Source organism: Lepisma saccharinum, chromosome 2, assembly GCF_977018435.1.
Source record: "Lepisma saccharinum chromosome 2, izLepSacc3.1, whole genome shotgun sequence".
Lineage (NCBI taxonomy): Eukaryota > Metazoa > Arthropoda > Insecta > Zygentoma > Lepismatidae > Lepisma > Lepisma saccharinum.
In genome coordinates, this window is record NC_139230.1 from 185,575,170 (window position 1) to 185,600,833 (window position 25,664).

The following is a 25,664-nucleotide window of genomic DNA, read 5'->3' on the forward strand; positions in this document are numbered from 1 at the left end:
GTCAGGCCATAAACTGGTTAATATATTGGCACACAAATGGCAAATTGGCCCATGAACTGTGGTCTCCCTCCCCTTTTCTTCTCCCCAGCAATAAACAGGGGGGAACTGGCAACAGGGCCTCCACAGCTATTCAATCGATTTTAATGTGCTTGAAGTCAACCTTCTACTTGTTGGTGTTCCCTCTAGCTACATCAAAAATGAAATAAACACATTTTTCAAGTGTTTTTTGCATATCTTGAAACTGTACTGAATTAACTAAGGTAATTTCTGCAATCATCAATGCATTAATTATATTGCTGGAAACACGAAAGGATCTGGGGCACACAGTGAGAGTTATCTCAAAGTTTTATATAACACATGAAAAGCATAACTATTCTGTGTGACAAATTTTCTGATGCCAACTACTAACATTTCTCTTTTGATAAGAAGTAACACTGGAATTACACTAAAATGAAAGCGAAAAACATTGAACTTCCTTTTATTACAACTTTTAAGTTTATAACGTGATGTTGATAAACAGCATGCTGACTCATCTCTTGCATGTGATATCAATCAGTTAAAAACATCAGTCTTATATTCATATAACTATGAAATGAGTATTTTACAAACAAGACTAGATCACAGTTTGCTCCCTTAATATAGTTAACAAACGTTTCACTTTTAAACAATTTCTAACCACTATTTAATAATTTGTTAACATAATTGTAATAAGTGAGAAACTTCCTTGGATACCCACACAAAACATTTGCTAGAACTACCAGGAGCATACGAGAACAGATAAAATGATGTACACAAGCACTTAGAAAACATGCAAGAACAATCGGAACAAAAATACCAACAACCAAATTACTTTCAGCACTGCCAGGTGCCTTCATCAGAGAAATGAAGAAAAAGTAGCAACATGAATTTGTATACCAACAGTAGCTGATACCATACCAAAGTCTGGGTATCTTTCTAAGGCACATTCATATGATTAAATCTTTACACTTGATATACAGAAATGTGTATATTTGCAAGTGTTTAGGATTTAAGGTAATATAAGTATTCTGTTACATTGAACAGTAAACTAGTTTGTGATAATGTGAAAACCTGTTGAATGCTTACCAGTAATTCACACACTGGCCCATCATACTGTAATATATAATAATGGCAAGTCTTCCCCATGTCTCCTTATCTTTAATAGAGTCTTGCAAACTTCCTTTTAAATAAAGAACTGTCTTAAGATGCCCTCAAGTATACTTAAAAATATTCATGTATAAGATATAACTTTATCTAACATATTTTCTGTTACATGCATTTGCACTACATAATTTATCAACAATCACAGAGAATGGTAAAGCTACCTGGTTTTATACACACACACATAAAATTTGAAAATACAAACGATCACAGGGAATGATTAAGTTTCACAAAAACACACACGTAAAATTCTTGCACAAATAAAACACTTGCTCATGTGAAATTAGGTGAAGTGCAATTACAATAACAATCAGAAGTACACACTAAAATATTGTTACAAATTGAGATTTAAAAAGTTAAATTTAATGTTTTATTTTTTGTATTTTTTTAAGAATCTTGTGATCACTGTTGAATAGTATTCATGGATCCCTGCACAGGAAATGTAGGAGGTAACTTGATCAAAGTTAGTACATATGCTTAAACTGTATTATCAAAAGGCAGTGACAACATGAATCTATACAACAAAAGTTTCCATATGCTGAAAAAAATGCATTCTAAGCAGGGGTACTGTAATTTCAATCACATCTTTGTTTTTTTTAAAATATTGTGTGCTAGTATGAAAGTAGAATTTTATGTATCAATAACAGTTTGCTATTGATACTTGTCATTTGAGTAATATTCAATCGAAGGGCAGCATAAAAGAGCATTTGTAATGGAGGATGCAGAAAATCCTTAGACAAAGAGAAAAATGCCCAAGGTGTTACACATATGAGTGAAAATGTCTTTAGATGTAATGTTGAAGTTGGGGGGGGGGGGATTCATAAGCTCACAGTATGGTATAATGTAACCAGGAATGACAAGGAATATGAAAAGTACAAAGAAAACTCATGATAGTCAAATTGAACAATGGAGAGATGATTCCTGTACTAAACCAGTTTACTGATGTAACAGGCAAAGCATCTCTCAGTACAACAATTATATGAATGGAACTGTACTGGCATACTGGAGGTTCATTTCTCAAGAGAATTATCCTTATGAGCATGTTGTTATGCATCTTATGAAAATATTCACTCAATTGGAACGTGAAATAAAACAGCTCGAAGAGTTGCTGCCTAGTTCCATAGAATAAAAATATTTGAATTACAGTAACTTTCTTAAAACAACACCAGACCCGAATTTCACAAAAGCATAATGCAAACAAGAAAAGTACTCTTATTTTAAATGTTTGTAAACAAACATGGCTACAAATTTTCTAATAGAAATGTACTCTGAACATAAAAAATGCTGAACCAATGATTATTTTTACAGCAACCGACAAAATGCAGAAGCCTATATCAATAGCAAATGTTAATGGTGTAATTAAAGCTTTAACAACACAACCAATATGTCTCACAATAGAGAACATAATGTCTGCCCATGGCACTGTCAAATATATACAAAGAGAAATACATAATGAACTCAATTGCCAGGTGTGACTGGTGACTGCGTAGCACTTCTTAAGAAGTATACTGGTGACTTAGGAGTCTGAAATAAAAGAAACCATATATATATATATATTTTTTTTTGCAGCTGCAAGCTGCATCGTCAGGTGTAAAAACAATGCAACAAAAAAAAAGAAATAGTGTGACCTGCAGGGTTGCAGGGTCCAGAAACGAAGTTGCAGGTGGTACCAAAAAAATGTGATTCTTCTGCCAGGCTTGTTGAAAACTGTGAAGGAGGGGTTGAAATGTGGGGGGAGGCAAAGGGTGGTGATGGTGGGGGAAATTACTGGGTGGCCCTGTTCAGGCCAGGGGTGTGGTTGCACTCATGGCTGATATGTAGACCTTCTCCCATCTTTACGTACTGAGGTGATGGTGGATGATCACTACCCAGAGGCAGCCATTGAAGGGAATATTATAGTAGTTGGTATGTGCGGCAATAGTGAATTCCAGGTTTTGGGTGGAGGAGTGATGGTTGTTTATTCGGAGGTTGAGGGTGGTGGATGTTTTTCCCAGGTACAAGCCACCACAGATGTTGCAGGTGAAAATATAAATGAGATTAGAGGTGTAGCAGGTTCCTTTGGGGTAGAGGGTGAATTTGCCAGTGGCAGTGTGGATCTGGAGGGTGCAGGAAATGACAAAAAAATGGAGCAGGTGCATTTGTGAGGTGAGGTGGGGTATGGTGGTCCAGGATGTTTTCGAGGTTGGGGGAGCAGTTGAAAACAATTCTGAGCTTGTAAAGGAAGATGTTTCTGGTGTCGGGATCACTGTGGAGGATGGGAAGGAGGGCATGCAGAGTATGTCTGATTTTGTTGAGGTGGGGGTGATATTGGGTGACAAGTACAGGGGGGTTGGAAGCAGGTGTTTTGGTGAAGGTGTATTTATTTGGTGACCAAGGTGGAAGGATATCCATGGCTGACCAAGACTTGGGTGTCGGTGGAAGTTGTAGTTCTGCCTCTGTGAATACGAAGAACATGTGACCTGTCAGTTCCTTATAGAATGTGAAAATTGCCTGGCATAGAAAAAACATTTAAGACCACTGATCTAACATTACACAAGAATAGTACCCAAGGAAGAAGGAAAATATATTTTACATTTCAAGATGTTAAAAAAAAGACACAAAGGAAATGATTTAACAGACTTATCTAAATGGTTCTTTTCCTCCCTTCACTATCAATCACCCTCCTTTGTCCATCCACCTTGACCAACAGCAGATTTCCCTCCCTCTCCCTGCCTTCCCACCTTCCTTTCATTAGACTGTAGAAATGTTTATTGTTTTGCTGGTGTCATATTTTGAAGGGAACTTTCCGAGATTGCCATGATCTTACAGGGACACAAGGAACATAAGGTCTAGCCCAACAGTCGCAAAATCCCTGGGAGTGAGGGACTATTGACGGCAAGGCTAAATCATTTCTGAAACAATATCTGAGAAACACTGCTTCTCTCATCACTAAAAGCAAGCTTATACACTTAACACATGGAGAGAAGTTAAGTATCATTTAGACATTCTCTGTACAACAAATAACACACATGTTGAAGTTTAAAAAACAACAAACTTGTGATTTTGAAGTACATTTTGAAGACAAAACACATCTGTGCCTAACACAACAACGATTTATGAGTTTTGGTGCCATTTCGAAAAAAAAAAAAAAATGTCACCTAGCCTACTTTTTGTGTAATAAATGTTTGAAATTAGGGATCGATATTACGCTCACCCTATAGTTGGTCTGAGATTGCAGCTACATAAACTAGCTCTTGATTTTGGAGGGTTTCTGACTTACCAACAGACCCCAACCCCCCAGATCCATTTTCAGTTTATAAGGTTCTGGAATTTCTCAACTGTTGCATATAACGTATTATGTATGATTTGTAAGTAGAAATCAGTCAACTTTGATGCCTCGCTGGCATAACACAATCAATAAAATCCTTCTTGTGCTACGGACAAAATACAGTGGAACCTTGATTCAAAATTTTTCAGAGAACCAAGACAAAAAATAGGAAATATGTAGGAAAATATAAAAATCCAGGAATGTAAATAGGGGTCTGTAGCAGAATTAAAGTTAAATAACTACCAAATTCAAGATATTAACAAAAATAAAGTAACTATTGAAAAAGTAGTGGAAACAAACACATCTAAGTGAGTCTATTAAACCTTTTAGCATTTTTTCAATTAATGAAAAATTCAAACAAATGATGTATAAGGTTTATTAAGTAAGAAATGAAATCTTTTATCTCACTAAAAGGAGAGTTTATTTTACGTTACTTTGAGGCTTTTCAAATTAAATCATAAAATCTCTTAATAACCAAGAAACTGACCCAAGTTTCTCAAATACAAAATAATCAAACATTTAAACTACAAAAAAAGGCACCATTATACTTTTATTTGTCTCGTCTAAGAGATCTAATAAACAAAAGAAGATAAATTATGGATTCAGTAATGCAGGTGCGATCGATGAAGTAATTTATGCTCGCATAAAGAAAGGGGAAAAGAAAGAAACTAGAAAACTCCAAACTAATTATAATGAATGGAAAGGAAGGTAGTGCCATGCACATACGACAATTCACCTCAATATACTTTACCAAATCCTTGTTAACCTAAGTGAAACAAAAGTGAAGAAGTGGCCTAGGGTCTGCATCAGATGAGAGTGAGGCATGGAATAGCTAGGTATTTCCATACCTGCAAGTACCATGATGCCACTCCCATTGTAGACTACTACGATGCCCTCTCTCTGCACTCCTGGCAACAAAAGATTTTGTTTTGTTTCTCAAGGAATCAAGTTACAAAGCACAAGCGGCTACAGGTTCCAGTGAACATACTCTGGATCATACACATTTCTTAGCAGAAAATAATGATATTATTACCTCAAAAACCCTCTTCTTCCTCTGCTGTCGTTTTCTGGACCCTGATGCACTCTGTGTTGGGTTTTCATCTTCTGCTTCTTCAATCATTTGCATCATAGATGTGTTCCTTGCCGAAATCATACTTTCCAACTGATTAATTATTGAGCTTGGCGTTTCTGGTGGAGTTGCAAAGAAAGCATCACCAGATGTATTTGTATGAGATCCAGGCGAAACCAAGTCCTTGCTCATTTGGACTACTGCACTGCTGGTGCCTGTAAACAGTGAAACATGGTATTACTTCTACAATACATGGTATTACTTCTACAATAATTTACATTGCTTTTCTGCCACATTTGGCTAATCGTGACAATGGGGATGAATAGTGATATGATCAGATGGATAGTCACAAACACACATGAACAATAGAATACAATTCCTGCAGAGGATTATACTGGCACAAGTCCACGTGTCAGAGATTTAATAGTCTGCAAAATGAAGTCCAGGGTGTACTATGTGGAGGAGAGGTTGACATTTGGATGTCTTTAGAAAGAGTCATCCTTTACATCTCTTCTACAACATGGGAAGATCACTTTTACATAGAGATGAGAAAATGCCTATTAACAGTATTGATCAATTGTTGGTGATGCCAATATAAAAAATGTCATTTTCAACATACTGTTCCATATTCTGTGATGCAAAATCAAGAACGCTGATTATTTGAAAGCAAAATCATGGTGAAGAATGGACTTCTTTAATAACATTTATTAAGATTGCTACAATCACATAAATGATACTAAGATTATTTTAAAGTAGCACTATAGTAAAATTAACACACAGCAATATATTCAAGTTAAAATATTTAAACTTAAAAGCAGCAGGACAAGTGGTAATGATGCAATGTAGGACTGATTCAGCTAGCTCTGCACTTAAATACAGTTTTGCAGAGAACTTTGCACTCCAAGATAGGATGTTTTTTAACCTATCAATATCATGGGCTTCCGCAATGTTTTCTTGCAGTTTTTCTCCATTTAGCACTTATGAATTTCAAAATTAACTTTGCCGAGACATTTTTATCTTCTCTCCAAACAACAACATATTTACGCTCAAGCCAACAGCAAAACAGATTTAAGGCTACCCTTCTCACAATCCAGTCCACACTGTGGCTGTGCAGTCTAAGGCACAAGCTTTGGGCTCTGACTACAGGATGTGCACAGGTTCGAGTCTCCTGGGGTGAAGCGTAACAACTTTTCTCCTGAGATTTCTGCCTGTGTATGTGACTGGTGGCCACCCACCATTGTGAGAAAGTTGGGAGAGTACAAATGAGTAGCACAACCTGGTTATGGAAACCTACAACAATGACTGGGGGTACATCATGCTGACCACATGTCACCCCGTAACCGGTTGAATAATCTCCCATCTCTGGTGGGAGTGAGACAGGCAGATGGTAAGTAGGCCCTGGCCCTCATGGGCTGTTGCACCACGGGCTTTTATCAATTATCCTTACAATCCAAAACTTCAACTATTTGTACTCACTCTCCCACATAAAACATATTCCTTATACTTACTAGGCTAACTTAAGCAAATTCAAAACATTAGTGACAAAATAAAATCTTCAAGGATACATCATGTTCATACACATTCTTTCTACTGACAGAGTATCCGCATCACAAGAGATTAAGTAACTCTGCCAAGCTGACCAACCTGCAGCTTATTCTTCTTGTAGAAACTGCATGCTTTGTAACAAATAAACAGCTGCAGGTAAAAATTGGTTATCGATGCAATTCTTACGCACAAAGATAACATAAATAAACAGTACCATAAACCTACAATGTTGAAAATAATATATGTAGAAAGCATTTCAATGTATTGTTATGTTGGCCAGGACATGCTGTGGATTTATGTGCAAAAAAACTAATATTAGAGTGCAATTGTAGCTTACTTCACTTGATGAACTGAGCGTAGCTGAATGTAAAATTACTCCCAGACAATATTTGGATGCCGTAATTGTTTAGATGATCTGGGAAATGCTCATGCTTTCATAAGGCTTATGTTGATTGCATAACTTTATTACAATTAACGCAGCCGGTTTGAATTTTGTAAACAGGTGTTCTCTTCCACCTGTTAGCCTCTTAAAGGTGCACTTTTCAAACTTGGGGAATGACAGTACTCTCAGTGGAGGCAGAATTTATACATTTACCACCAAATAATGAAAGTTGAAAAAAGGAAGAAAATCAAAATTTTACACAACGAAGCTAGTGCAACATTAAAAAAAAAATATTTTCAAAATGCATTTGTTAAAATAGTAAAAATAAATATATTATTTTGTTTTTCTGGTATGTCATATCTTCATGCATAAAATGAACAAAAGAGCCAACTCAAATATCATCTACAGTTTTCAAGAAATGACCTGTTAATTGTTGATATGTGGTTCATTTGAAACCAGTCACCCTGTAGAGATTAAATTACCATAAAACGAAGTACTTACTTGGATAGCTTGAACTTGGACTGTCTATTGCATCCTTTTTGGCTGCCGCAATATTTGTACTGCCTGAAAAACAGGAAACTTAAGTACATACATCATAACAACAACATTTTAGTTTCCCAGTTTATATTTCCTGCATTGTCCTGCATCAAGGTTCCACTGTCTATTAAATAAAAAATTAACAGAAAATAATTCTACAAGCTTTCCTGGTGGTGAATGATAAAAGAGGTTATCTTTGGAAGCCAGCCAGGTGATTTCCCAATCGGTTTCTGAGCTTTCGAGAGCTAATGTCACTCATCTTCAGAGATTGAAGTGAAGAGATGTGTCGGAGGTAAGTTTTATGTCAGAGTAAGAGGTATGTATGGGACACAGGGCTTGAACTGGACCCACCCTGGTTAGCGATATTCAACTGGGAGTGCGGACACAGGAGAGACATCTGATTGGCCCATCACCTAAACCGGATTCACCCCAGACAAGCACACAAAACTTACCTCTGACACACCTCTGCATTTCAATCCCTGAATATTAGTGCGTTGTTAGCTCTGGAAAGCTCGGAAATCTATCCAGAAATCACCTGGCTGATATCCCGAGAAAACCTCTTTATATTAACAGAAAATTTAAGGACAGGAATAATTTATACATTTTTAAATAATGCCAGTTCATTCAATGAACAGCTTTTACCTACAATAAGAATCTAAGAATCATGCATTAACCTAGAAGATGAAGCCTTGTGCATGTGTCTAGCCTTTCCAGACTGGAACTTTTCAGGCATGTGTTTCTCAAACTTGCTATGATATGAAAAAAAAAAGCTCGAGAACTAATTGTCATAAATATATATTTTTTTACTACAGAGCTTTAGTGAAGGTGAAAGTTACACATTGTGCCTCCCAATAACGAAAGTTCAAGGAGGAAGAAAATCGAAATTTCTGACACAAAAAAAAGGTATTTGGCATGCCCATGTGGTCACCACAATGCAAAAATGTATTATGCACAGTGGCACATTCTTACCACCATGCAAAATTACGCTGAAAATAGCCTGATACTTAATGAAAAATAATGCACAAGAGTAGCAGTGTTGCCAGCTTATGGAAAAAATCCATAATTTCACTATGGATGCTGGTTGGACCAAATTTGCAGGAATGCACAACAAAAGACCACTCTTTGAGGACATATTATGCAACATTTTTGAAAGTTGTAATTTTCGGGCATTTCCTACTGCATCTATAGTTGTACGTTGTGAACATGTCCTTTTGTTCTGAATTATTACATGTAAAATGTGTCAGCAAAAAGTGGTGGTTGAAGTGTTTTGGTTTGATTTACTGTAGTTTATTTTACTTCGTGTTTTGTGTTTCTTGGCTAATTTGCGAAGATGGGGATGAGTGATGAAATTCATGAATGGACATTCACAAACAACCAAGCCTGAGCGGGATTCGAACCTGGGACCCATGGCGTCGCAGCACGATGTGCTAACCACTCGGCCACAGGGTCCGGCGGTGGTTGAAGTGTTTCATAAGATCTGTCACATAATACTGTGAGGGAAAATAAAGACATTTTCAAACTCTGTTTATTAACGATATTGACTGATTGATTTGCTTCATTTTACTTTGCTTTTTGTACCACTTTTGGCTAATTTGTGAAGATGAGGATGAGTGATGATGTGATGAATGGACACTCACAAATATACATGCCCAGGCCAGGATTCGAACCCGGGACCCCTGGTGTCATAGCGCAATGTGCTAACCATTCTGCCATGGGGACCGGCGTTTATTAATGATAGTAACAATTGATATATTATTTTGTGATTCAAGTATGTCATACCTTCATGTGTATACAAATGAACAAAAAGAACAGAACTGAAATATTGTGTGTAGTTTTCAAGAAATGGCACGTTAATTGCTGCTACGTGGTGGGAAGACATGTAAGCAAGCTGCCACCTAAAGGCCAAGTACAGGGTGTGAGCACCTTTTATCTGTTTCATCGCATCTGTGCAATTAAGCTGCAAAGGTAGAAATGAATAATAAAAAATTCAATAAACTTCAGACTCCTAAAAAACTTTTAGTCACTTCAGTTGTGCATGTCATATAGGGAACATTGAGTGCAATCGAAATAAATGTTGTGCAGTCTGGAAAGAGCATCATAGTATTAGGTACGTGCAAAAGTTCTACCCATTTTTGGTGTACAGATAGAAGTGTGAACAACACAAACTGTAACGCACCTAGGACTGTGCATAATTGTCATTGCAATCGATAACCTCTTGCCATCTTTCTGGTAGGAGATGAATCCCACACTGATAGAAGTCCTGAGGTTCGAAGTCAAAGAACTGTTGTAAGGCAGTTCTCACAGCCTCTACATCATCCAAGATTTTCCGAGCGAAGGATTTCTGCAACGTGCGAAACAGGTGGTAGTCTGTAGGGGCCAATTCAGGAGAATAGGAAGGGTGGTGTAAAACCTCCAACCCAAAGTCCATTAATCTTTGACCTGTGATGACAGCAGCATGTGGCCTGGTGTTATCAAGGTGGATGATCACTCCTTGGTGATTGATGAGGCCTTGCTACTTCAATCGCAATTCTGCTCGCAGTCTGCCCAGCTGTTCACAGTAGAAGGTGGCATTAATGGTTTGATTAAGTTGCCGAACCTCCCAGTGAATTACTTCTTTGACATCCACTGCACACTCAACAACACCTTCTTGGGATGAAGTTCTGGTTTGGACAGTGGTTCAGAAACGTGGCACATGGTCCTGCGTTGCTTTACATTCCAGTACAATATCCACTTTTCATCGCCTGTGGCAATGCTTGGCATGAAATGGTCATTCTTGTACTGCAAAAGCAAGGAAACACAGGTTGAGACTCTCCCCTCTCGTTGATTTGCACACAGCTGATGTGGAACCCAACAATCAAACTTTGTGGTGAAACCCAGTGCTTTCAGCCATATTTAGACTGTTCTCCTGTGAATCTGGAAGGTGTCTGCTAATTCCGCTATGGAATTGGTTGTTTCTTATGGCTTGGTCAAGATCCTCTTCGGAAAACACTGCTGGATCTCCAGGCCTTGGTTGATCTTCACAGCTTCTGTAGCCTTCCCTGAAATTTTGAAACCAGCGATGACATGTGATATCATCAACTGCATCTGGCCCATATACTTGCCGAATCCTTCGGCAGTCTGCGGCTGCAGTACTACCCTAATCAAACTCAAAAAATAAACAATGTCCGATGTGCTCCTTATTGGTCTCCATTTCACCCACATGCTACTCTGTCCACTAAGAGCTCCTCGGTCATGCTGTTGCTGCTCTAAGGTTGCCCTGATTACGAGACCACAGATTCACCCAGCATCATGTGTCAGGTCAGTACTCTGCTAAATGGTGACCTGTCAAAAATGGGTAGAACTTTTGCACATACCCAATACTTCTTCATATGGACAAGCTCTTGGTGCAATAGACAGAAAGGGATATGGTGAAAAGGTGAAGCACTGGTGTTGATTCATATGAACCTGCTAAAGAAATTAAAAAAGGATAAATATTTGCCAAAGGTTGAAGTGCAAAATATATACAATTATCGCACTCATCAATTGCATAAGGGTATATTATTATTACTATTACTGTTCTTGAAAGAAAATAATTTATCCAACGTACCTAACTTATTGATAAAATCCAGAATTGCTGCATTTTGGTGTTGTATGTCTAATAGCAACTTATGATTGATATGGCTATAATTCCTGTACTGATAAGAGATCTTGACAAATATGACTAAGCACATAAAAACTGCAACTTTTCTGGACAGCCATATCCACCAGTAGATTTGATTCTGTAAAAAAAAATACATTTTACATTTCCTTGAAAAATTAAGTCAAACAATTCTTACTTATGATGATTACCTACAAGAAACCACATGTGATCCCTTAGTAAGAGTACAATATTACATGCAGGTTTAAAATTATATTAAGGTACAGCTCAGCCAACACCACTTTGAATTGATAACAATAGTGATGCCAATAGCATCACTGGTTTGCACCAAATCTTATACTGAAGCTTGACCACTGTAACAATTGAAAATTGTGTTCTGATTTGACTGATTGATTTAGTTTATTTTAATTTACTCATCTGCCACTTTTGGCCAATCATGAAGGTGAGGATGAATGATGAAATTCATGAAGGCACACTCACAAAGAACACCCATGCACAGACTGCGATTCGAACCTGGGGTTCCAGGCATTGTAGCATGCTGCGATAACCACTTTACCACAGAGATCCGCAAATTGTGTTCTAAATATTAATAAAGAGTTATTCCACTGCAATCAATATACTCAAGTTAGACACAATTGTAAACCAGAAAAGAACATAAACATAGTACATATTGAATAAAAATAGCTCACGGCATCATGCTTCAATGTAAAGCTTAGGGCAACCAAATGATTAATGGAATTCTCTTCTGATGCAACTATGCAGGTGTTGCCACCAGAAAAATTTGGCAGAGAACAGCCTCATTCTAATTGTTCTTTAGAAGGAACAACAAACATATAATACTCTGGTAGCACTGAAATATAAAGTAAATCAACCTCTAGAGTAATTCAGTCCCTATTGCAAGCAAGAAAAGTAATTGTCTTAGAGAGATGAAATAGTCCCCACTTCCACAGAATGATAGGACTCCTAGGGGAGGTGAAATTTGCACATTTTTACATACCAATAATGAAAGAAAAAACTTAAATGTTATGCTAAAGTTCATATTTGGCACCCCCTTATGGCCATTACATAGATCAAAGTGAGCAAAAAAAACATGAAATATCTTGCAGTGGTATATTCCTAAAACCATGCAAAGTCATGTTGAAAATAGGTATAATTCTTGGTGAAAAAAATAATGTATAAGAAATGCAGTGTTACCAACTTACAAAAATGGCCCTATGGATGTTGGATGGATGAAAGCATGAAGCATGATAAAAGAACACACTGCGGTAATCTCTGTCCCCCAAATTTTGAAAAAAAAAACAACAAAAAAACATGCAAAATATGCAGCTAAATTAAAAAAATCAGGTAACTGAAAACTGTAGGTAGGTCTTCCACTGGGTGCCTAATTGTCACATGCTGTGAACAAGTTTCTTTCTTCTAATTTTTGTCATGTAAAATATTATCAGCACAAGATAGTGGTTGAAGAATCCATTCACATATTTTTTTTTTTTTTTTGTGGGGGATGCTTGACATTTTCAAAATTAGTTTCTTAAAAATAATAATAAATAACCAAAATTTGGTCGATTTTGGAAGACTCAGTATTCACCAATAATGAACAGAAATACATGGTATTAGCATCATTTGAAAGAGGAATATTTGAAGTTTTTCACGGATCATAAATGCATTTGATGTGCTTCCAATGTATGGCAGGGCAGATGTCCAGACAGTACTCCTATGCTCACCAAACCTTCTCAACCATGTTGTGTGTCGTCTCCGATGGCAGTTTCCTCGATCACGGAACATCACAGCAAGTGATTTCTTCCTGTGGGGTTTCATCACAGACAATGTTTACATTCCTCAACTTCCACAGACAATGTCAGAATTGCAAAGGTGCATCAACATTGCCATCGGGAACATCATACAAGACATGCTTGAGAGGGTTTGGCGAGAATGGGAGCACATATAATGCAATCAAGGCTGGTACAAAATTTCAAACATCCCTCTTTCACATGGTGGTAATATCGTGTGTCTGTCAGTGAAACTGTAGTATTATAAAATCGTCCAATAATTTGTGGACACTGTGTATTCTTTTGTCATTTAAGTATGTCACACTTTCATTTGCATAAACAGTGGAACCTTGATATTACATTTTCAGGAGACCAAGGTTAAAGAACCTAAATTGCGGGAAAATGTATCGGAATATTTTATAGCATTTTCTTCTATTGGAACTGTCAGAAATGAATGTATAATGTGGGAAATGTAAAATTAGGATTCCACTGTAAATGAATAAAAAACAGAATTAAATCATCGTCTGTAGTTTTCATGAAATGATGTGTTAATTGCTGCCATGTTGTGCTGGTTTAGTTTGGAACCAGCCTTTCCAACATAATGTGGATGGTTTCGTTTGAAGTTAAAGGTTAAGAAATATCAAGAGTTGTTTCTGAGTTGGAGATGGTGAGAAAATTCGTCATGTGCTACTGGTACCAGTCTGGAATTTAAAGGTCAATGTTCAGATATCAACCAATAAGCTTCCAAACTTAGGAGAATTTGTTTACTATTGACCAATGGTGGTCATAAACAGACAAGCACATATCAATACAAATTTTCAATGTCTAAGCCATACAGGTATAGTGTCAAATGTGTTTCCATCATTGGCAATTTATCAAATGTTTGGAAGGACCAATTTAAATGATCATTTTGACTAATCCATTTGAAATGCAATACAAAAACCGTCCTGAAAATATACATGTTAATTTTCGCAAATTTAGCTGTATTACTACAGTTGTAGTAATTAATCCATTACAAATAAATCTCACTGATTTTTCCAAGCTTTAATTTGAAATTTGTGATCACTTTCACACATTTCTTATGGGAGTGTTTTCACAAAAAAGTTGCTAGTTTCTAGCCTAATCAGTTCAAAGTGAGATCTGACTTGCTGAAATATTCACATGTAAAAGCATTTACCACCATAGACCTAACAAAAGTGCTTAAATTGATCACAAATTTCATTACATAAACATTTTATAGAATCTGTGAGATTTGTTTACATTCCTATACTGAACCATCAAGATGTAAAAGTATAATAATAACAACACTTTGAGACAAGATTTTTGTTTAAAGAATCTTACAACACTAAGGGAATCACAGGTTCTGAAAGTACCTGAAAGTATGATGAACAACTTTAAGAAATCAATATTTATGCAGCATATAAATAAATATTCAGGATACTCACGGTAGATAGTTTCACATTATCACCATCCTGTATCATTAGCCTCCAAATAAGTATTTCCGCAATGGAATTACTTGATAACACGATGAACATCTGGAATCGGGCATGTTTTGTACGTTCAGTTGACGTTGCTATATACATAATTATAACTGCCACGATGTAGAAGAACACCATCTGAAGCCATGATATTTCACCGATCACCCAGTTTTGTAGAGTTGCTAGCCTATCAAACACTTGGAACATGATTCCTTTTTGCTCATCTGTGGCAACCCTGTCAAAGAAGTCCGTTGAGGAATTTTGAAAAGTGTAGATAAACCCATGCAAAGACAATATTAAAAATAACAAAAAATGGAAGTTGGCTCTTGCCTTTCCTACAGTACAATTGTTTGAATTACAACTCTCTCTCTCTCAAATTCAGAAGGTAGTATGAGAGGATTAAATATATGAACTTATGTTTTTGACCACTGTGAAAATTTTGCAATCTATCTCATGCTTCAATCCATACTGGTATGATAATTTTTCTGTGGTTGCAAAAATCTAGAAACATTTTCATGTACAGTAAATGTCCCATATAATCAGTCATATTGATTTTTCTCCCCCTCCAATTTCAGATTTCCTCTGGTTATTCCATATAGTCTAGCTTTTTAGTAATTCAAGAATCTTGATACTGTGATATCTTAGATACTCACAGTTCCATCCACCCTGAATTATTGGGATCCTGCTGTAATTTCCTTTTCATTAATTTTGCATCATGGAAAATGAAAAACTGTCTGTCTAGGAAATTTGAGGGGAGCGAGCATATTTCATGGTTCTTTTAAATTTGAATTTAAAATTTTGGGTGCATCAGCACTAAGGCTATTTTGCACCAGTCACGTTATACGGGGCCCAGCCCCTTATCGGTACACATAACAACTCTAACGTTGCATAACTAAAATCATAAAATATTAAAATATTCTGACTTTCGTTAAAAGCTGAGGCTGTAAAGGTGCACTCAGCACGAATAAGGACAAAACACAGGACAACACAAACAAAATTATACTGGCCATGGGGCGAGTCGCCAGAGCCTCGTTAGTCTGCAGTCCAGGGTGTACTACGTGAAAGTGAGGTTCACTTTTGGGCCCGTATGTGGAAGGTACCCCTTACACCCCATGGTTCTTTTGAAGTTTTGCATTTAGCATAATAGTAAGTTTTCCATGTGACATATAAAAATGTGTGTAACATATTAAAAATTGCAAAAAGTAAATATGTATGTACTAAATTAAAACATTTATGATACATATACTATTGTCTAAGAACTAAGAAGTCTGCCCCCCCCCCATCTCCCTCAAAGTACAGAATAGATTAAAAAAATTTAAGTACAAATTTCCCAACACTACAGTTTTAGTATCAGGACCAAAGTCCAATCATGGGATTTAATTCCCATAGTGCCTTAGGAAATTTTCACACAGAAATGACAAGCAACATGCGTCACTTGGGAACAAACAAATCGACATCAACATTTTGCACTGCACAAGCCGACATTCGATTGGTGAAATCCTCAAGTGATGAGCGACACGTGCAGCCTGTCGCTTTGCTGTGAAATCTCTTTTAGTAATCTTGAAAGAGACAATTGGTAAAAGTTTTGAATGTTTAATGATTTTTAGCAAGTTTTATAGGAGTATTAGGAAGTGCTTTAGAATATTAGTAATAAATTTGAAGCTTGGATAAACTAATTCGCACAGTTAAAAACTTCATAAAGTATTTATTATTTATGGGAGAAACTATGATTTCAAAAGTAGCTTATGTAAGCAAACATCTGCACTTTGCAGAGAGCAGCATTATTGGTTTCCGTTCATCTCAGACACAGAGTTTTATCAGATTTTCTAGGGATGCTGGAAGGGATATTCGTGCTTGAGACCAGATGTTACGTCATCAATTGTTGGAGGTATTTAGGGACGTTATTTTAATGTCAAGAGCCCTAAACCTGGCCCACCTAACCTATCAATGAAAACATTCAGGGATGTTTTATTAATGGTAAGAGCTCTATACTTGACCAGGCTAGCGTAATAAAAACATTTAATGATGCATTAACTCTTCACATCCCACACATGTGAAGTAGATGGCAGAAGCATTCTGTATCAAAGACAGCAGTAAATGAATGGATCCTCGCAAACAAAGAATCATGCAGGAGAATATGGAAGGAAAAATCATTCTCCAGTTAAAATGCACTAAGGCTCTGAAGTGTGTGTTAACAGACGTAGAAATCACAACATGTAAACAATGCCGGTGCACCATGATTAATTCAGAATTAAACAATTGGATACACAAGATGGAAAATATTTATTTGAATGTTGATGGTATTAACACTGAAAAGTCTTGAAGTAGTCAATCAGAAGAAAAATGTTACTACTATTAGATTAAAAATTATGGATGCTAGAGTTTGGATGCCAATTATATATTAACCAATACCATAAAGTACATAAAAACAAATTACATCAAAATTTAGGTTATTCCATTCTGCGTTAATCTATGATAACCAATTCTCCCTGCCTCGAGTATGCCTTATATTCTTTATTGTCATAAAAACAAAAAAAAGTGCTGTTTTTATTGTTCTGAAAACGACTACTCTCTTTGAAATCTTATAAAAAAACAGTAGACCAATCATGATGAAATTTAAATACAGTGCAGGCAGAAAGATTTTAAGCAGAATTCTTAATTTTAATATTTTAAAATTTGGTCAAAAAACCAATCTTATCAATTTTGTGAAATAACTTCTTTATATTGGGTAGTCCTACAAATCAGCACCGAGCCGTGAAATATTTTAAAGCGAACCTATAAAAAACTACAAAAATAACATGGACGATTTTTCAGATTTTGCAAGGATTTCAATTTTCTTCTTGCATAAATGAATGGATTGTTTCTGAAGAGAGGTAGACTCCAGAAGTCTGCAGTGTAGTATATTTAGCAATTTTAGTTTTATAACCATTGATGCAAAGTTACAAACGTCCCAATTTGATCGGGACAGTTCACTATTTTTAATTCCTGTCCTGATTTTTTTCGAACTGCAGTCTTGATGAGAAAATGTCCTTTTTTTGGTTTATTCACATTCAGACATGTTCTTCATTATAAGAATCATTCCTAATACATGTCATTTAACTTATAAATATATTACTTTGTAAACATAGATTATCTTTATTACAAATCAAATCATGACTGATCAATGGTGGTGGTTTAAGAAAATTGAAAACATCGTTAATTTGTAAATATTGTATTATTCAAATACTTTTGAGATTGAGAATGGAATGTGAGCAATAAACACCGAGCTTTACCCCATGTGACAGCCTTTCTTGTTGATTGTCGGGTCAGGGAGAGAGATGGGGGCTATCACAGAGTTGATTTTTCCCCGTTACTTTGGTCCATAATATTGCAACACTACAATTATACAATACTATCATAGCGTTGGTGGTCACATCCAGGGTACGAATTCCCATGGCAGAGAGGGTATCTCCCACCTTCCCACCAATGATCTTGTTCTATTAAAATTCATCCCCCTCCCCCTCAAAATATTCCGAGGGGAAGAGTTTGTGTTATAACTAGAGCCCAGATTTTAGGCAAAATGCCTATTCGTTTCCGACGCTGGTAGACAAAAATTGAACACAAAAGTACACTGATCCGAAGGTTCTTAACATTCTGAACAATAGTTTATGTTGCCTTTTTTTTTACTATTTCACCTTACACTGCCTTTTTTGCCTATTTCACCTTACGCTGCCTTTTTCAAACATTTTTGCCTTTTTTGTCATTCCGACAAGGCATTTTTTAAAATTATATTTCTCTCCTTCTATTTGATTTCGTTTTTCAATAATCCATGTTATTCAAATTATTATTTCTAAATACATTTTTAAAGATTTAAGAATAATTTAAGTCTTTCTCTTCAATTTTCACTGCCTCTTTCTGAAACTTGACTGCCTTTTTTTCGACATACACTGAGCTTTTGCTTGCCATTTTTAATACTTTTCAGTGCCTGAACATCCGGGCTCTAGTTATAACAATAAAAATAGGGGTGTAAGAGGTGATCCTTCCACATAGGACACCCAATTTTCAACCACGCATCCACCCAGGACTGCATTTTGCAAACTAACGAGGCTCTGGCATCTGTGTTTTGTCCATATGTGTGCTGAGTGTCCCTTTACATACTCTGCTTTTAACCAAAGTCAGAATGTTTTAATATTTTAGTAAACGACATTACAGTTAATATAGGTAAGATAAGGGGCTGGACCCCGTATAACATGACGTGTGCAAAATAGCCTTTAAGTACTGACACACCCAAAAATTCAAAATCAAATTCAAACAATATAAATAAGCATTTAGTTTTGACTTCATAAACAGTTTACTAAGAATAATATTAGAAACACATACAAAGAAGGAAGAACAAAGAATAATATCTGTCTGTCTGTGAATGTTGCATACATCTCTTGCTCTCTCTCTCTCTCTCTGTCTGTCTCTTTCTTTAGAGCTGGTAACAGCATGAGGTTAAAAAGTACCTCTGTAATCATAGATAAGTTTTTATAATTATATCAAAATGGACTAGTGAGGAACGGAGCAGTAGCTGTGGAGGGGGTTGTCATTATAGTCACCCTAGGCCTCTGGCACACAGAAATTTAATGACCTGTTATTTCTCCTCCATTTCTCACCTCTCATCAGAAATAAAACATAGCACTTACATGTTAATTTAATAGGAAACTAATGTGTTCTCAGTCTATTATCTTTTGCCCCTCCACCTAGTTACGTATATCACATTTTTATTTTAAATCGAATTTGCAGATGTGAACAATACCTGCTACAAATACAACATTGGTCTCATTTTGAAGCTCTTGGCATCTGTTTATAAAATCCATTACCACTGTCAATTCACATTGCAAAACTGATTTTATACATATTTTATTCAACGAAGTAAAGATGTGCGTGGAACGTACAACACCGCACACAGCAATGTTTGTTGAACTGTGGAAACTGCGAGTCAGTGTGTGCAGTGTCACCACATTCAGCACATGTGTGGATGCAGGAGAACAATATTTCCAACACCTCTTGTAACAAGGTACATGCTCATTTTAATTGGAACCGTCAATGTAATTGTACAAGCTTGTTTCATAACATAGCTAGCAGTTCCAGTTACGTGGATGTTTCATCCAGTTTGGTGGCAGATGCAGTCTCACCGCCCAGCACGCTAGCCCCCGCTCCATGGACGACTTCACTGAAAATCACTGTATTCAAGAGTGATTTACATTTTTCACATGATGCAATATTTTATCTCTCTCTTGTAGCATGAAAGGTTCCAATTCCCTTACAATGCATTAAATATTTTGACTAATGCCACACAAGAAAGTCTGACTTACCTTAAGTCTTCCATTAAATCCCGCACCTGACTTTGTGACTTCTGCACCGTTCTACTTAGAGCTTGACCATTTTGGATCACCTGATTTTGCAAATTCACACTTTTCTCCTGTAGCTGAACAGTTTTTTGTTGTTCTTCGAGCAACATCTTCTGGGTTTTCTCTGCCTCCTCCATCTGTTTACTGACTTCTTGTGAAGTCAAAGCCAACCTAATAAAAATAGGGTTACACGAGTGTGTGTAGATAACTTTGATATTTCATCACAAAATATTTCAAACAAGAAATACATCAACAATTACCAGAAGTTTGTAAGGTCTACTGTAACTTTGTTCAAAATAAACCAATACCAATGAAAGATCTTAGCTCAGTATATGTTATACATAACCATCATCAGCACGATAATTCCTCACTTTGGTTCTTCTATTTTCTTCTTAAATACGTATTGACAAATATAATGGATTGCAAAAGAATTAGATAAGAACTGGAGCCGAGCTAATATCTTCCAGATTCAGACTCTGCTAAAGTGACATGTATTTTTGCAGACTTTGTGAAACATCCAAACTCCAGATATGTATCTATCGGTAATTAAATTCCAACCGATACGGATACCACTATATCGGCTCATTTATAGCATTTTAAGTTATATATTCTCTATCCATGCCACTTGCATACCATTTTTGGATTACTGCCATTGTAGTAAACAAAAGTAGCAAGATTATGACGCAACTATTCAATGTATCTAGGTGGCAGCAATTGTTCGTGTTACAGCACTCATGAAAACAAATTAACAACAAACACAAATTGACAGAATATGTAAAGTAAATGGACTTAATGTCTGTGAAGCATAACTGGAACAAGTTTCAAAAATGGCATCACCAGTTGATATCCTAAGCAAGTGAACAACCGCTGTATCCAAAACACATATTTGGGACAGAAAAAAACATTCTGCAATGATTACATGCTTCATTTAGCATTTACATTTAAACATACACTGACTTTATAGGATGTAGAAGAGCTGCATACATGATGAAAACATTGACATCCAATAATCGGAAATTGGGTCAAAAAGGAGACCATCCGTGAAGGTATTAGAGGAATCAATGTGATATCTGATGGAGGACCAAGGGAAAGGGGGTTAGCTGTTGCTGCAAACTGCAAGCATGTAATGAGTGTTGAACACTTAAAAAAATGAGGGGTGAAATGACATTCCTAATGATGTACATCATGTTAATGATAGGAGTCCTGCTACATAAAGATAATTTTCTGCTGTGTAAACATTGTCCCTGACTGTTTAATGACCACAAATGTGGAAAACATGCACACAAAACATTTTGTGGTTATGCGCAACCAAGACAAAAAAGGAAAGGACCCAAGTTCCTTTTGTTTTATTGCGATTTCATCATGCTACGAATGCAATTTTTACATGGTTCAATTTCGATGTAAAGGTAAAGTAAAAAAGTGCTCCCCTGTGCTTAGCACCACACCATGAAGGTGTATAGGGGATGTGGGGGTAACGCCCCACACTTTCTTGAACCAGTCATGAGTGGGGGTTATGTGATCAGCACCACGCCCCTGACTGCCTTTACCCCCCAGGGTTTCCCCCAGGTACCCATGTAATTCGACGCTGGGTGGGTGCCGGAGCCGCTTCCAACGTTAGAAAAGTTCCCGGATTTGAACCGGCCGGGGATCGAACCCAGGACCTTGAGCATGGTAGTCAGACGCATTACCGACTGAGCCACCGCGGCTTTGATTTCGATGTACGTCTGTTAACACATACTGCAGAGTTCTTGCGATTACTTAAGGCTTTGTTCAATATATGCCTTCGTGGTTAGGTTAGGCAGGTTAGGTTTGGTTCCCTTAGCATTAAAATAAAGTCCCTAAATGAATTCTACTAAGGTTCCGATTTACTTCTACATTCATTCCCACGCTTCTACGATATTAACTGTCACTTGTCGATGGAGAATATCTTGTCCATGAGAAGTGCGTATGGTAATTTTCAAGTTTTTTTTTGTTCAACATAAATGACTTTTTCTGAGGCCAAACAGTGCTCATTACTTTAAGCAAGGTTCAAATTTCGTGTGACAATGATTTCCAAAATTCTTTGTGCTAGGAGAAATCATAAAACAATCGGAACCGTTACCCCTATTTTAGCCAAAATAAATGCCTAAACTCCTGGAGTTATCAGGTGGATCATACATTTTCTTTTGGCTATTTTCATTTTACATTATTTGTTAAAAAAAGAAAATATGGGTCTATGTTCTGATTGTGTAATGATTTTTACAAGTTTTGCATGAGGATGAGGAATGGACATTCAGTAAACTGGAAATTATCGTGGGTTTGGAGAAACTGATTTACGTATTTAAAAGTCGCAAAAACTACTGTGTGGAAATTATGTGAAAAGTTTTTTGCACAAGTGAATGATTGTGCTCATAAGTTATATTCAAAAGCAACCCCTCCCACTGTAAAAAGTTAGACATGTACTGAAGAGGAAGAAAAGTGTGGAAATACTACGAAAACCAAACAAAAAAATCCTAATCCACTCTAAGCGCATACATACATATTAACACTGTAAGCTCGCATGAGCATGATTATAATACTAACAGCACTAAATCCGACCCACAAGCATACTAAGATGGGACGGAAAATTCGTTCTGCACCAAAAGAAGCCTGTGCTTACATGCACGAAAATTATTCGATTCATGAATAAAATATGTGTACATAGTATAAATATTAGACAATCTGAAATTGAGAACTTAGGTGGACTTATAAAAACTAAAGCACTGGAAATTACCTTGTTATTGTCGATTCGGTTTCTTCTTGCCACAGTTCGCTTTTCAAGTAAAAACACATATTTTGTGTGTGTGTGAAAAACTTCACGTAGACATCAAACGCCCTATCAGGCATGTTTTTCAGGCAACTTTTATCAAAGTTCTGACATTCAAAAACATCTTGCCCTGATGTCACAAGGAAACAGTAACTGAACCTTAAAGCCAAAGAAACCTGCACATATTCATTTAAGTTCATACAGTCATCATTCAACATCTGGACAGCTTGCCTCCAGCATTCTCCATACTTTGGGGTACCGATGTATTTTACGATGCTCTCGTAGTGTTCTTTGCCGTCCTTAACTGCTGTATTAAACACAGCTGAATTGTAGCTTGTAAATGAATTTTCACTACTGGAAAATAAAATGAACGATACAAAAAGAGTGAAATAGAACAGAGCCATAATTAAGGTTCACTTCAGTTCACTGTTCAAAACTGCCACCTACATTCCATACAACCGTATACAACTGGTTAATATTATGTGCACAATATTCACAATAGAGCAGCAACCTGGAAAGCGCTAGTGACGTAATTATGGCCGTGTCCGAAAGGTGTAAATGAAGTTACTTTGAAATCAATTCTCCAGTTGTTGCATGATGAGTCCATCACGCCATCAATTTTATACCTGTTAAATGTGATAAAAAATTAAGAACACGTTAAAATCTTCTTGTTAGCGCAACAAAAGATGAGAGTTTATAGTTATTTCGCGTTGTGAGGTGTATTCGTAATATTCTCATACCTCGACTTGACTCTTGATTGGTTGAAATAATAGGTGGTCTCCCTTATCGCACAACGCGAGGACAACCTTGCGTCTGACGTCAGACGAGGAATGCCGTAGCCGACGTAAAAGACCGGCCCCGAAACACAACCGTGACGTCAGCAAGTGAGTCTTGTAGTAGGAAATATGGCGCGTGTAGTTTCAAATGCCAGGAATTCAGTATCTCATTAATTCATTTCTTCAGTAGTAATAAGGTAAGTTATTTGTATTTTGATATTTTTTACGTATTCTTAAAGCATCATAGAGCATTAACATTTATGTAATTGTAGAAAATTCAAACATGTTGAAATTATATATTTGTAGAAAAAGCCAACACGTTGGCTACCACGTTATTTCACGTTTGGCCCTAGAATGTGTTGTAAATATTTAAAGAAATGTTGTTAATATTTAAAGAAATATTTTCTCTACCTAGTTGGAACACATTCCAAAATGACAATTACGAGTGTAAACGATAATTCCCCCAGTTATCGATATTTTTGTACTCCTAAGAAATGCATTTAGGGTACACACTGTATGACAGAGATAGATCGTGGTTTGTGTAAAAATTTAGTAGTCCTACATGACACAAAAATGCTCTATAGCTACTATGAATTTTATGCAATTGCACTACGTGTTTTCATTTATATTAGTGAATTTTTTTAGTAAGTTTGTGTTTAATATATCTAAATGTCTGTGAAAATATACATTACATGGCTAGGCATAAAATGATCACATCTACTCTGTTCCATAATGGTCCACCCCAGAAAATTACATATTTGATAATTCTTTAATGTATCAAGAAATGTGTCTCCGATGTATGAAACTGTTACCCTTTAATGTTGTTGTTCAGCAATAATTTACAACTGTTCATGGAAATATAAACATTTGTTACAATTTGTCATTACTCAAGACTAGAATTAACATGTGATGGATTCCATGTCAAATCACGCAGTCCATGACACCCACTGATTCAGACTTGTATCTGTTCAAGGTATGAACACATGCAAATATTTTATTCACAGTCCTCATAGTTACTGAGAAACAGGAGGCTAAAGTTTCAGAATTTTGCACATATCAGCCATTGCCGAGGTCATAGCAGCAAAATGCAGTGCTTAACGTGAGAAGTCATATCTTAGTGAAATCGACTTCTCGCTAAGACATTTTTTCTGAAGTCCATAGATATGTGTGTATGTATTTCATAAAAAAAAGTCCCCAAGATTCCTTTGCTGCGAGTGTCAATATATATTGTATAGCATATAGTGTTTATCTATTGTTTTTTTCGGAGTGACTTCCATCACCAGGTGGTGAAGCTAGCTTTTGAGCTATTTTCACCAGATTTTAAATTGCCCATGTGCATGATCTACGGTACTAATTTACTATAATTCAAACAGAATTTTACACAAGAAACTACTTACCGTAATAAGTTCCTGTAGCATTGTCTAACATCTGGAAGGTGTTTTCGGTCATGTTTGAATGTATCATAGTGGAAATTTTTTTTTTTTTTAACTATGTTTGCCTAACCTAACTAAACCTAACCTAACCTTACGTAATGCTTCTTGGGGATGGAACAAATTTTACCAAGAAACATTACGTAATGTTAGGTTAGGCAAACATAGTTTAAAAAAACAAAAACAATTTCTGCTTTGATACATTCAGACATGACAGAAAACACCTTCCAGATGTTAGACAATGCTACAGGAACTTATTACGGTAAGTAGTTTCTTCTGTAGAAATTAAGAAATCTGATAGTCCCCGGACACCTATAACTTTTTCGTTTTGTGAATTTTTGACATTCGTACTTACCCATCTGCTTCGCGGAACATTCTTGAAGGTGCATTCACGTTTTTTT

General features: G+C 36.4%; 1 protein-coding gene across 1 annotated transcript; it reads right to left on the reverse strand.

The window, feature by feature from the left end:
• Nucleotides 1-477: 477 nt before the first annotated feature.
• LOC145980867 (uncharacterized) lies at nucleotides 478-23,504 on the reverse strand. Its single transcript, XM_083113952.1, has 7 exons — nucleotides 23,025-23,504; nucleotides 20,237-20,443; nucleotides 14,868-15,135; nucleotides 11,606-11,777; nucleotides 7,984-8,046; nucleotides 5,520-5,770; nucleotides 478-2,703 (listed from the first exon to the last, which is right to left on the reverse strand). The coding sequence occupies exons 1-7, from the start codon at nucleotides 23,459-23,461 to the stop codon at nucleotides 2,638-2,640; spliced, it is 1,464 nt and encodes a 487-aa protein (XP_082970078.1). The 5' UTR covers nucleotides 23,462-23,504; the 3' UTR covers nucleotides 478-2,637.
• Nucleotides 23,505-25,664: the final 2,160 nt, after the last annotated feature.